Source organism: Triticum dicoccoides, chromosome 4B (genome assembly GCF_002162155.2).
Source record: "Triticum dicoccoides isolate Atlit2015 ecotype Zavitan chromosome 4B, WEW_v2.0, whole genome shotgun sequence".
In the NCBI taxonomy this organism is placed as follows: Eukaryota; Viridiplantae; Streptophyta; class Magnoliopsida; order Poales; family Poaceae; genus Triticum; species Triticum dicoccoides.
The window spans coordinates 50203939-50217514 of record NC_041387.1 but is presented as its reverse complement, the minus strand read 5'-3'; the positions used below and the strand labels follow the sequence as shown (position 1 = coordinate 50217514).

General features: G+C 47.5%; 2 protein-coding genes across 3 annotated transcripts; one reads left to right on the top strand and one right to left on the bottom strand.

Annotated features, from left to right (window-relative positions):
- Positions 1–1125: 1125 nt before the first annotated feature.
- On the top strand, positions 1126–3978 carry LOC119294928 (G-type lectin S-receptor-like serine/threonine-protein kinase At5g24080). Its single transcript, XM_037573221.1, has one exon. The coding sequence runs from the start codon at positions 1361–1363 to the stop codon at positions 3860–3862; it is 2502 nt and encodes an 833-aa protein (XP_037429118.1). The 5' UTR covers positions 1126–1360; the 3' UTR covers positions 3863–3978.
- Positions 3979–4044: 66 nt separating this feature from the next.
- On the bottom strand, positions 4045–7084 carry LOC119294929 (ribosomal RNA small subunit methyltransferase E-like). 2 transcript variants are annotated; one of them, XM_037573222.1, is made up of 8 exons: positions 6809–7084; positions 6441–6514; positions 5452–5594; positions 5311–5357; positions 5126–5234; positions 4908–4969; positions 4694–4811; positions 4045–4232 (listed from the first exon to the last, which is right to left on the bottom strand). In XM_037573222.1, the coding sequence occupies exons 1-8, from the start codon at positions 6974–6976 to the stop codon at positions 4066–4068; spliced, it is 888 nt and encodes a 295-aa protein (XP_037429119.1). In that variant the 5' UTR covers positions 6977–7084; the 3' UTR covers positions 4045–4065. The 2 variants fall into 2 exon arrangements, with proteins under 2 accessions (XP_037429119.1, XP_037429120.1); XM_037573223.1 differs by lacking the exon at positions 6809–7084 and adding an exon at positions 6655–6775.
- Positions 7085–13576: the final 6492 nt, after the last annotated feature.

The window sequence follows — 13576 nt, the reverse complement described above, 5'->3', positions numbered from 1 at the left end:
CCCTCCTTTCCGGTTTATAAGGCTCAATTCAAAAATCTCACCAACCAAGGTAGATGGTGAGTGGTGGAATACTTTTTGTAGTTTGCAAAAGCACCTAATTAATGCTCTTGTTTTTCTCAAAAAATTATGTTTATCAATGCATTAATTGCAACGCATGCATGCATAAAGTACATGCATTAGTCAATTTTCTCTCAATACTTGCATGCAATGATTTAATGCACCTTGGAATCTGAACATGTGATGGGAAACAACCAAATTGAGACTTATAAAATGGAAAAACTAAAATTTTAAGATAAGCCCTATAAACCGGAAATGAGGGAGTATTTCCTATGATACCATGCATCAGCGACACACACTGATTATGAGAACATTATAGTATTCATAGAGCACGATTCAGGAGCACGATTCAAGGGACTCTTCCTTTCCGTAGTCATTCACTTTCATATCCAGTGTGCACTGAATTCTTCGTGTTCATTTTCAGGGCATCATCCGTTTTGAAAAATACGGAGACAAACTGGTAGCTCTGTCCATATCTGATCAATTTTTGTCATGGGTGTGTCTAGAACTCAGTCGACTGAGACTTAACGAAGTCTCAGTCGAGTGACGTCAGCGTATTTTTTTTGCTACAAGCGGCACGGCTAGATGCTACAAACGACGACGAAAAATGTTGTGATGGTATTGCAAGCAACAACAACAAATGCTACAACCGTTCTAACTAAAATGCTACAACCGTTAATAAAGGATGTTGCAACCAGTGAGATGACGTGCTACAACCGAGGAGGGATGACATGCTTCAACCAACAAAACGAATGTTGCAACCAGTATGAAAAAATGTTGCATACGTTTAAAAAAATGTTGCATGGTTGACTGAGACTTCGTTAAATCTCAATCGACTGATTTTAGCAGGCCCGTTCCGTCATTTTTCACAGCCCATTTTTGTTCCCTTTCCACAACCCATTTTCGTTTTCAAAAGTTTACAAACCCATTTCCTGCCCCAGTACCCATTTCCTGCCCCGGTAGAGAAAATGAATAGCCAATGGGTCACATCAGAGGCTGCTATCTTGTCTAACCCAAATTAAATCAGTGAGCAGCCATGCCAGGTCGTCCAAGACCAATCTCCTCAAGAGCCATCGCTCGCCGGGGAATCAATTTTCTTCGCTACTGTTCCGTTCCGTTCGCGCGCAGAGAAAGACTAGGAATAGTCAACTCTCAACACAACCAATATACTACTGCAAATTGGACAATTGGTGCTACTAGTTAACTGTTGGGGATTAGCACTAGGTACTCGACTTCCACCAGATTCATCCATCCATTCCAGCCGCAGTCGGTCGGCAGGCACCGATCGAATCCCCAATTCCACATGGCCATGGCCCTCCTCCCCTGCCTCCTCCTCCTGGCGTTCGCCGGCGCCCAGGCTCAGCAGATGGCCTCCTTCCCCGCCGCCAACGACGCCACGCCCTGGCTCCCGACGGAGACCAGCCGCATCCTCGTCTCGCCGAGTCGCGGCATGGCCGCCGGCTTCGTGCCGTCGGAGTCGTCCACCGGCAAGTACCGCTTCGCCGTCTGGGTCGCCAACGTCTCCTCCCGCGCAGACGGCAAGACCGTCATATGGTACGCGCACAGAGGCTCCAACGCCTCCGACCTCTTCGAGGCCGACGGCAGCTCCACCCTCGTCGTCAACGCCGCCGGCGTGCTCACTTGGGCCGGGGCCGGCACCAACACCACCATCTGGACCCTGCCCAACGGCACCAACGCCACGGCTCCTAGGCTGACGCTCAACGACACGGGGAGCCTCATCTTCGGTTCCTGGTCGAGCTTCGGGTATCCCACCCACACGCTCATGCCGGGGCAGGCCATACCGCAGGGCAACAACGGCACGGGCACCGATGTCCCCACGCTGCAGTCTGCCAACGGACGCTACCGGCTCGTCAACTCCATGGCGCTCAAGTACTTCTCCGGCGCGGACCCCTCGGGCTCCATCTACGCCAACATGAGCGGCGGTGGCACGCTGCTGAACCTCACCACCGAGGGCGAGCTGAAGCTCAGCGCCGGGAACCCGACGACGCTCATCGCCTCCGACAAGGGCGCCAGAGACCGGCTGCGGCGCCTCACGCTCGATGACGATGGCAACCTGCGCCTCTACAGCCTGCTCCCGGCGAGGCGCGAGTGGCGCGTCGTGTGGGAGCTCGTGCAGGAGCTCTGCACCATCCAGGGCACCTGCCCCGGCAACAACACCATCTGCGTCCCCAAGGGCGCCGACGGCGTCACCTGCGTCTGCCCGCCCGGCTTCCGCAACAGGACCGGTGCAGGGGGCGGCTGCGAGGCCAAGAAGAGCGTGGCGGGCGCCGGCGGCAAGTTCGTCCGATTGGACTTCGTGTCCTTCTCCGGCGGCGCGCCCAAAAAGTCCTCCGATCCTGGCCCGTACATGTCCAAGCAGCCTCCCAGTAACCTGGAGGTGTGCAGGAAAATGTGCCGGGACGACCCCGGCTGCCCGGCGTTCGGCTACAAGTTCGGCGGCGACCGGACGTGCCTCCTGTACAAGACGCGGCTCGTGGACGGATACTGGTCGCCGGGGACGGAGATGTCCACCTTCGTGCGGGTGGCGGAGACGGACAACGACACGAACCCGTTCACGGGAATGACGACCATGATCGACACGGTGTGCCCGGTGCAGCTGGCGCTGCCGGTGCCGCCGAAGCAGAAGGCGACGACCATCCGCAACATCGCCATCATCACGACGCTGTTCGCGGTGGAGCTGCTGGCGGGGGTGCTGTCCTTCTGGGCGTTCCTGCGCAAGTACTCGCAGTACCGCGAGATGGCGCGCACGCTGGGGCTGGAGTACCTCCCCGCCGGCGGGCCCCGGCGGTTCTCGTACGCGGAGCTGAAGACGGCGACCAAGGACTTCACGGACGTGGTGGGGCGCGGCGCGTACGGCACGGTGTTCCGCGGCGAGCTCCCCGACCGGCGCGCGGTGGCGGTGAAGCAGCTGCACGGCGTGGGCGGCGGCGAGGCGGAGTTCTGGGCGGAGGTAACCATCATCGCGCGGATGCACCACCTGAACCTGGTGCGCATGTGGGGGTTCTGCGCGGACAAGGACCAGCGCATGCTGGTGTACGAGTACGTGCCCAACGGGTCGCTGGACAAGTACCTCTTCTCCAGCTCCTCGTCGGCGGCGCCGTCTCAAGGCGAGGGCGGCGAGGAGAGCTCGCAAGGTGAAGGGCAGCAGCAGCAGGTGATGCTGGACCTGCACACCCGGTACCGGATCGCGCTGGGCGTGGCGCGGGCGATCGCGTACCTGCACGAGGAGTGCCTGGAGTGGGTGCTGCACTGCGACATCAAGCCGGAGAACATCCTGCTGGAGGACGACTTCTGCCCCAAGGTGTCGGACTTCGGGCTGTCCAAGCTGACGAGCAAGAAGGAGAAGGTGACCATGTCGCGGATCCGGGGCACGCGCGGGTACATGGCGCCCGAGTGGGTGATCCACCGGGAGCCCATCACGGCCAAGGCGGACGTGTACAGCTTCGGCATGGTGCTGCTGGAGATCGTGTCCGGGCGGCGCAACTACGGCTTCCGGCAGGAGTCGGTGGGCAGCGAGGACTGGTACTTCCCCAAGTGGGCGTACGAGAAGGTGTACGTGGAGCGGCGCATCGAGGACATCATGGACCCCCGCATCCTCCTCGCCGTCGACGACGACGCCGACAGCGTCGCCACCGTCGAGCGCATGGTCAAGACGGCCATGTGGTGCCTCCAGGACCGCGCCGACATGCGCCCCTCCATGGGCAAGGTCGCCAAGATGCTCGAGGGCACCGTCGAGATCACCGACCCCGTCAAGCCCACCATCTTCTGCGTCCAGGACGACTAACAAGTCTTCCCTCTTTGCTTTACTTTAGTCGTCGTATATATAAAAACAAAGCCAAATTGTTAGTTACGTGTATAATACTATTATATTATACTATCTCAGATCCAGTTCAGTTGACTGATTGATTGTCGACTACGTATACATGCATGCTCTTGGAAAAGTCAAGTCCAACCACATGTTATAAATGGTTAACAAATTATTATGAACTATCCGCGTTGCCGCTGTGCTTCTTGGTGCCGAGCAGCGTCTGACCACAGCATGAGCGCTGAAAGGAGTGAGATGGTAGCTGTCTCCACGCGTAGCCTGCATGGACCCAGACCAACAGGGACCGCACCAGCCGCCTTCAAAACCTTCACCTCCTCCTCCGTAAAGTCTGACCACACGTGGAAAACTAACCAAGTTAGCACGGTCCACGAAATTACATCCTGTGTTCAATTGTTCTGGACCTCTGGAATCGATAAAACAGGTGAGCTACATAAAACTTTCTACTACCACCTTACTATTGTTCATGATATGTGGGTGGCTATTTTGCATCAAGCAAAACCATTTTGCTCAGCAAGTGCAAGTAGCTCATATCATATGAAAAAATATGACGCTCAGCAAATGGGATAAGCAAGCTGTAATTAAGCAGCAAATGGGATAAGCAAGTTGTAACTAAGCATCTATGTGAAAATGCTAGTATGCTAATACTGACCAAGTGTCACTTTCGTTGAAACACTTAGCTAGATAGATATAAATCACGCAAGATTTATGCTAATACTGACCAGGTGTCGCTCTCGTTGAAACACTTTGATAGATAGATGGATAGAAAGCACGCAAGAGTTACTACGTTACCTCCTTCCGGTCCAATGATTAAAAGCCCACTTTCCTCCTCGCTGCAGCACTTTGGCAAAACGCTCAAAACAGGAGGCGCTTCAGCAGATGCTAAGAAAGCAAGCTTCGATTGTGACACCTGATAACAGAAAATTCCAAGCAGCCAATGCATGAGCATCTGATTGGTTGCAGTGTTACGCGCAAAGGTCACAAAGAATGGATAGTGAGTGCTTACAGCCAGCGGAAGATCATGTATCTGGATTGGGGGCTTCAGTGACATATCATGCACTCTCTGGCCTAAACAGTACAAGAGCAATGCAGTTAATTATACTTAAATTTATTACATCTGCACTGAAATCTTAGTCACAAATGGTAACTTGACACTGAACAGCTACCATATATCCATTCAGCATATAACAGTCCAACAAATAGAAAGATGCTCAAACTTCATACATTGTTTAACTGCAGCTAACACCAGCCGTTGCAACCTGTCCACTCTATTTTCTGCTATCGTATGGCATCGTTCAGTCAAAAGAGGCGTAACACTGGAAGCGCCAAGTTCCTATACAGGTCAAGTATAAACTGATTTAGAAGTAGAGAAAGAAGAAACTGGACAGATAAAGCAGTACATAACATACAGTACATTTCTCTATAAGCCAATCTGCGCGTCCGCCTTTCAGCGTCCCTGGGGGTTGGAATCATAAAATTGTCAAGGAATGGATGGGGTAACAAAACTTTCCTGATGTACAGATTAACTTCGTAAAGTCTCTGTGACTCACCAAATGCAGCAAAGACATGCCATTGAATTCCTTGAGGAGCAATGAGCCTAGCATTCTCTACCAACTCAACATCTGATCCATTCTTGTCAACTTTTTGTATGGATCCTTCAACTAAGCCACCAGCCCCGTCAAATAGTTCAACCCTTCAAAAGATTGTTTCAAAGTTTCAACATGTGCAGAACCATTATAAAACATGTAAATGGGAGTAAAATTCCACTGCAGATACAGGACAGAGTAGATTTGGTGCAAGATGACAAGGGGAAATATCAAGTGCAATTGAAGGCTTCTGTAGAAATCTGAAATTTAAGTTTCGACATGTGCAGAATCATCAGAACTAGAAATATTAGATTTGGTTGTTATGCCACTAGGGGAAATATCATGTTCAAAAAAGCACTTTTGTGCAAATCTGAAAATAAAGCATGACAAGCACTCACTCAGGTTTACAAAATGTCAAAGGATTTACAGCTAGGTTAAGGTATGTTTTACATTTCATCTTCAATTCAGTGAACTTTTCAAAAAGGAAAAAGAGTCATGTCTTAGTGTCATCATACCGTGCCTTGTTCACTAAGCATTTGCCCCTTCTGTATATCTCAATGTGTCTGAATTCAAAGTGCTAATTCACACTGGAGCCTATACTATATAAAAAAACAAGGACTGGTCTTCCAGAAAATGATATACTAGACACAAATGCACTATGTGCATGGGCATACCGGCTGGCGGCTAAAGCATTTCTTGGAGTCTCCTAAAGTCATTAGATGTATGTGGTTGGTGCGTAAATCGAAAAGGTTCACCATGAAAGAGCTTTTGCATATAGTATAAGAAGTTGGGGAGAAGTACTCAACTAACCAAAGAGACCTTCTGGTACAACTTAACTATGGTATATCAAGCAGTAAATATCTAGGAAAATTTGCCCTTAACAAATTTAAGCTTGACATTATCGAGTATCACATAGAAGTTACACAAGCAAAAGGAAATGGAAAAAGTGAAACCTGTCATTGATACCAAGGCGCAACACCCGTGTCATGTGCCAGAACTCGTCGCCTTGGATGCGAACCACCTCACCCTGCAGATTAGCATCAATGAACGGCACGCTACAATCAGTATGAAGCCGCGGAACACCACACATCACAAACAACCCATGACAGGAGGGCTGCTCGACGAAATGCCTAAAAGATGGGAGGAAAAATGTTTCGTCCGACATACATCGCTTCTCACCGTGATATACTGAGGAACACGGACATTTCTGCTCCAAGAACATAAGCTACCAAGAACAAATATTACAGGTTTCATGAAAGAACGCAATGCGCTCGACGAAATGCCTACACGGAAGAGAACGGGATAAGATGAGTGCGCTTACCTTGGACGAGGGGAGAGACGGGGAGTGGAACCGCGGCAGGCCGCCGCGAGCACGGCTGGCCCCGGCAGTGCTGTGCGCGCGCGCGGCGGCGACGAGGAGGCGCCGGGCCGGCGGCGGAGGCCGGCGCATCAACGCGGAGAACGACGAGAAGGTGGCGGCGGGCGGCATCGCTGCGGCAGTGTCCTCGCGTGCTGCCTGCGTGCGGCTCAGCCGTGCCTGCGCCGCTGGTGGTGGTCCGTTCCGAGGTGGAAGCGCCGGACGAGGTGGATATCGGAGCAGGAGCCGAGTAAGCACCGGAGAGGCAAGAGAACGAGGAGGCAGTTGCAGGCCGCACTTAGGCAACGTCGGCCTTGGACCTGCAGGCTCGCGTCAATGTGATTCGGCCTGTTCAGCCGGTTTGGACTACCTAGCCGAGCCGTTGAGGCCCAGTTGGGCGGTATATCAGGCTGGGCTTGGCCCGGGCACTAGCCTACAAAAGGACTGTCCTATCCCTAAAAAAAGGATCGTCCCAACGGAAATCTGTTGGTGCCTACAAAAAGTTTCGGAGAAAACCGACATTTTTTGTGGCTTGTGTAAAAAGACAAAGGGATGCCTTGTGAAAAAGATTTTTTAACACCGGATTTTGTCTTTTTCACACGCGACATATAAGTTGTCGGTTTTTCGCGAAACGATTTTGGGAGCATGTACAATATCGAGATATAAACGTCAAGTTTTTGTTTGAAATTTTTTGACATTTCAAAATATGTTTAAAACATATTTTAAAAATCAGGAGCGTGCGCTCCCATGTGGCAAAACGCCACTCTCTTGTGAATGATACTATCTTAGAAATGTTATGTGGAATAAATGCCGGGCTAGAGGAGAAAGAAACCATTAAACAACTTGTCCTCTCTCAATGAAAAAAAGATTTCTAGCAACGGTATCCCCCATCACATATTTAGGTACACATCTAGCTACTAGAGATAAGACTAACAAGATAACCCATTGTACGTTGTGTTTGTTATCATTTCTAAATTATGCAACAAATTTAGAACAAAATTGTCTTATCAACCACTGCACAACTATTTGTTTCTTTGCACAAAAGACTCTCTAAGATAAACTACCTTCGTGCTGGTTTACTAGCTCCCCCCCCCCCTATTTGTGACATATTTTAACCATGATTTTAACTAAAAAAATAAAAGTTACAAGTAGCAAACATAATATCATTGGAAACTACATTGAAATACGAATCGAACAATATAATTTTTGGTGACATGCATTAATATTTTGCTAGTCAAATATATTATTCGCAAAAAATGGTTAATTTTTGACCCAAAATATGATGGACACTAATAAACCTGGACGGAGGTAGTACAACTCAAAGAGCTGAATTCTTCTACTAAGGAGTAACATGATCCTTTGTAATTTGTTTTCTGACTCCTGTTATTTATTATTTCAAGGCTACTATTTCCTGTTATTGTTGAGCGGTAGAACAAGATGACCTATCACAGGCCGATTTGTAAGCAATGCAAATCGATTCTCCGGGAGTGATAGAAAATTCGTACTTATGCAGATGATGGGTCTCTTTAATTCAAAGGATTATTTTGGGATTTTTTGAATGAAAAATTTCCTACATAAGTCGTTTGATTTGTATGGTTGGATCCTATACTTTTTCTAATTTTTACTACTCCCTTCGTTCCTAAATATAAGTATTTTTAGATATTTCAATATGAACTACATACCAAGCAAAATGAGTGAATCTACACTCTAAAATATGTCTATATACATCTGTATGTAGTTCGTATAGAAATCTCTAAAAAAGACTTATAGGTTCCGAGGGAGTACATTCTGTTGGAAATATGAACAATTTACCATATGATTTTATTAACAGAAAAGGTAGATAAAACATGACTATTACAGTCGAGATCAAAAAAGTCCTGTAATCTAGTAAAGTGAAGGCAAATAGCATCTCGACATGTGAACTAGAACACAACATATGTAGAAGAGAAGATAGAACAAGAAACTGTTGCAGGGTCTTAAATAGAAAGAAGACGAAGATGTATGGAGCAGCGACAAAATCACTGGTCTGGGGGTCAACATCCTCGTCGACCATGTCGTTGAATAGATTGTCAATATTGGGGAAGTAGTCGTCGGAGTCCGGGGCGTCCGTGATGAAGAGGTCAGTGGTCGCACATAGCGCTCCCCAAAAACCTTATCACCCTTCTCCTGTACAGGACTCAAAGAGGTGGGGTTGCACGCCGCAAGTCGAGATGGGAAAGATCGTGGCAGTAGCTCAGTGCTCAGGAACTCCGTGGCAAGAGGAAGATGATGTTCTGATGTGTCTCTCTAGAGAGGAGCGGCTCATTCCCGCAACCCGCGGCGTGTCGTGATGAGGCGAGGCGAGGCGTGTCGTGGTGAGGCGGGCTGCGGAGGAGGAGCGCGCATGAATGTCCCTCTTGTTCTCATGCTCATACATGTGAGGAAACAAACTTCCTTATAAGGAGGTCCAACTCCTACCAAACTAGCAATATGGGACTAAACTTTAGTTCCACCTCTTGCCTTGCACGAATGGGCTGAGTAGGCCTCAAGGATTTATTATGAATTTCTGAAATTGCTATCGGACTAGCCCAAAATAGATTAAATTCCAGCAATCCCCCACTAGATCCTAGAGATACACAATTTTTTTGCCTTTGGTTCCAAAACACTATTTTTATATACCGGTACTGTAGTGGAGACTGTTAAGTTAAACTTCTACCTAGAACTCTATGCTACACTAGTAAGCAACTTGAACAATGGACTAGGCCTTAAACTGCAAGTTTTCTGCGAAACTAGCTTCAAACAAAGCCATGACCGATACTAGGCTACTATGGGTCTTCCCTGCGGGTGGAGCTTATGTGTCATACTTCGAGGCCTTTCATGAGTTTACTAGAGAGCACCCTAATCTCATAGATTACGACGTTTAACAATCAGACTCATATAGGTGTGTTCTTCAAAAGATGTTCTGCAGGATAACATCTCTGTTTAAATGAGCCACTTAGAACACATTAAGATATTCATCAACCTGTCATGCAGATTAGGAGAGTATTGCATCTTCATGGAGTGGTATTGTTAATAGTAATGATACTCTCCTCTGAGTTGACGAACAACTTGTCTTCCACATCTAATTCACGGGATCTCCGATCACATAGACTAGGTTACCACTGTGAACAACTCATATTGTGGGCCTCGTACCCATCTCCTTCGATGCATTATCTATCACATTACGTGATAGACCCTTAGTAAAAAGGATGTGCCAGATTTTTAAACGTTTGGATATAATCCAATGCAATAACTCCGGAGTTTTTATTTTTCCTAACACACTTCAACCTTCTCTGAACGTGTCTTGATGACTTCGTGTTATCCTTTGAGCTGCCCACTTTCGTTATCACAGTTTGATTGTCGTAGTTCATAAGGATACCCGGTACAAGTTTCTCAACAACCGGCAAGTCATTCAAGAGCCGACGAAGCCAATCTGCTTCGAATGTAGTTGTATCTAGTGTTGTGAGTTCTGCTTCCATTGTTGACCTCGTTAAGATGGTATGCTTGCAATACTTCCAAAAAATAGTGCCACCTCCATGAGTGAATACATATCCGCTCGTGGCCTTTATCTCATCAACATCTGAGATCCACTTTGAGTCACTATACCCTTCAAGCACCTTTGGGTACCCGGTGTAGTGAAAAATCTGTAATTTGCAGTGCCTTTCAAATAACGCATAACTCTCTCTAGAGCTTTCCAATGATCATCTCCCGATTTTGAAACAAATCGGCTCAGTTTGCTAACAGCAAAAGAGATGTCAGGTCTCGTAGCACTTGCTAAATACATAAGCAAGCTATTAATACGGGAATATTTTAAATGATCTCTAGCAATTCTTCGATTCTTTCAAAGCAGCACGCTAGCATCTTACGGTGTTGGAGAGGTCTTGCAGTCACTATAGCCAAAGCGACTCAAGATCTTTTCCACATAGTGAGATTGAAGCAATGTAATCTCACCATCATCATCTCTTAATAGCTTGATGTTCATAATAACATCCGCTACTCCTAAATCCTTCATCTCAAAACAACAAGATAGGAAATCATGGACCTCCTTAATCACATTCAGATTTTTTCCGAATATTATGTCATCAACATACAAGCAGAGGATAACTCCCTCACATCCACCATGGCGATAGTACGCACATTTGTCAGCTTCGTTTACAACAAAGCCTGTAGCTGTTAAAGTTCTTTCAAACTTCTCATGCCACTGCTTGGGTTCTTGCTTAAGTCCATACAACTCGTTAATTCAGTGTTCTCCTGTCTAATCAAGCAAATGCTACGATTTTATCTTTGATTTCCAGCTCATATATGTTCTATTTTCTGTAGTTCCTACTACCATTTTATGTTTATTTTAGTAGCACGGATGTGTGTAAGAAACCTTTAGCAGACTATGTTCAAGAATCTCCCATACCGCCTTCCGACATGCCATGCCAGTTTTCCATGGAGCATAACCAACCATTGCTTCCAATACATGTAGATGTAGTGCATATGAAACTGTTCTACATATTTGCATCAAGCTAACTACATGTCTAGATCACTATGAACTAAGAAATAATTTAAAACGTTGTTGTCAGATAAATGTAAAGTGAGGAAACTTGGTCACGTTGCAACTATTTATCTAACCACTAGATTAATTAGCTGAAATATTTAAATTCAGTTAAGCAATGTATGCCCACTATAATGTTGATTGTATTAAATTCAGACAATAAAATTACATCAGTCTGCTTAGCTAGTGTAAACATTTAGTCAGCATCCGTTTTACCCAATTGTGTCCATTGTTGGGGATATGGAGATGACGCCTCTGCGGCTTGTGAGGCGAGGGTCAGCTTGATTCCGAAAATGGAAGAATTGTTGCCTTGGCTAGTTTTTGTTGGAAACATGCCCTAGAGGCAATAATAAAATGGTTATTATTATATTTCCTTGTTCATGATAATTGTCTATTGTTCATGCTATAATTGTATTAATTGGAAACTGTAATACATTGTGTGAATACATAGACCACAACATGTCCCTACTGAGCCTCTAGTTGACTAGCTCGTTGATTAATAGATGGTTATGGTTTCCTGACCATGGACATTGGATGTCATTGATAACGGGATCACATCATTAGGAGAATGATGTGCTGGATAAGACCCAATCCTAAGCATAGCACAAGATTGTGTAGTTCGTTTGCTAAAGCTTTTCTAATGTCAAGTATCATTTCCTTAGACCATGAGATTGTGCAACTCCCGGATACCGTAGGAATGCTTTAGGTGTACCAAACATCACAACGTAACTGGGTGGCTATAAAGATGCACTACAGGTATCTCTGAAAGTGTCTGTTGGGTTAGCACGAATAGAGACTGGGATTTGTCACTCCGTATGACGGAGAGGTATCTCTGGGCCCACTCGGTAATGCATCATCATAATGAGCTCAATGTGACTAAGTAGTTAGTCACGGGATCGTGCATTATGGAATGAGTAAAGAGACTTGCCGGTAACGAGATTGAACAAGGTATAGGGATACCGCCGATCGAATCTCGGGCAAGTAACATACCAATGAACAAAGGGAATTGTATACGGGATTGATTGAATCCTCGACATCGTGGTTCATCCGATGAGATCATCGTGGAACATGTGGGAGCCAACATGGGTATCCAGATCCCGCTGTTGGTTATTGGCCGGAGAACGTCTCGGTCATGTCTGCATGGTTCCCGAACCCGTAGGGTCTACACACTTAAGGTTCAGTGACGCTAGAGTTTTTATGGGAAATAGTATGTGGTTATCGAAGGTAGTTCGGAGTCCCGGATGTGATCCCGAACGTCACGAGGAGTTCCGGAATGGTCCGGCGGTGAAGATCGATATATTGGACGAAGGGTATTGGAGTCCAGAAGTGTTCCGGGGGTACCAGGCTATGGCCAGCATGACCGAAGGTCTTTCGGGAGCCCTGGCAAGTGTTGGAGGGCCTCATGGGCCAAAGGGGAAGGGGCAAACCAGCCCACTAAGGGGTGGTGCGCCCCCCACACCCATTCCCACGTTATTTGGGGAGGTGGGACGCCTCCACCTGGCTTGGGAGGCAATCCTCCACCTGCTTGGCTTGGGGGGCAAGTCTCCCTAGGATTTTCCCTAGGGAGATCCAATCTGCTTGGCCGCTGCCCCCTAGGGGAAACCCTAGGGCGCCTCCCCCTCTCCCCTTGCCCCTATATATAGTGGAGGGGTGGGAGGGCAGCTGCACCTTTTCCCTGGAACAGCCCTCTCCCTCCTCCAACACCTCCTCCTCCTTCGTAGTGCTTGGCGAAGCCCTGCTGGAGAACCACGAGCTCCACCACCACCACGCCATTGTGCTGTCCGAGTTCTCCCTCAACTTCTCCTCTCCCCTTGCTGGATCAAGAAGGAGGAGATGTCCCCGGGCTGTACGTGTGTTGAACGCGGAGGCGCCGTCCGTTTGGTGCTAGATCGGATCTTCCGCGATTTGAATCGCCGCGAGTACGACTCCATCAAGCACGTTCTTGTAATGTTTCTACATCACGGTCTTCAAGGGTATGAAGATGCACTCCCTCTCTCTCTCGTTGCTAGTATCTCCATAGATTGATCTTGGTGATGCATAGAAAATTTTGAATTTCTGCTACGTTCCCCAACAGTGGCATCATGAGGTAGGTCTATTGCATAGATTATTTGCACGAGTTGAACACAAGTAGTTGTGGGCATTGGTTTGTTCAATATGCTTACCGTTACTAGTCT

Coding starts and splice junctions, on each gene's coding strand:
- LOC119294928 (XM_037573221.1), top strand. CDS start 1,361: ATGGCCATGGCCCTCCTCCCCTGCCTCCTCCTCCTGGCGTTCGCCGGC.
- LOC119294929 (XM_037573222.1), bottom strand. CDS start 6,976: ATGCCGCCCGCCGCCACCTTCTCGTCGTTCTCCGCGTTGATGCGCCGG. Junction 6,515..6,808: donor CGTCTCTCCCCTCGTCCAAG/GTAAGCGCACTC, acceptor GCTAATCTGCAG/GGTGAGGTGGTTCGCATCCA. Junction 5,235..5,310: donor GGCTTATAGAGAAATGTACT/GTATGTTATGTA, acceptor TGACCTGTATAG/GAACTTGGCGCTTCCAGTGT.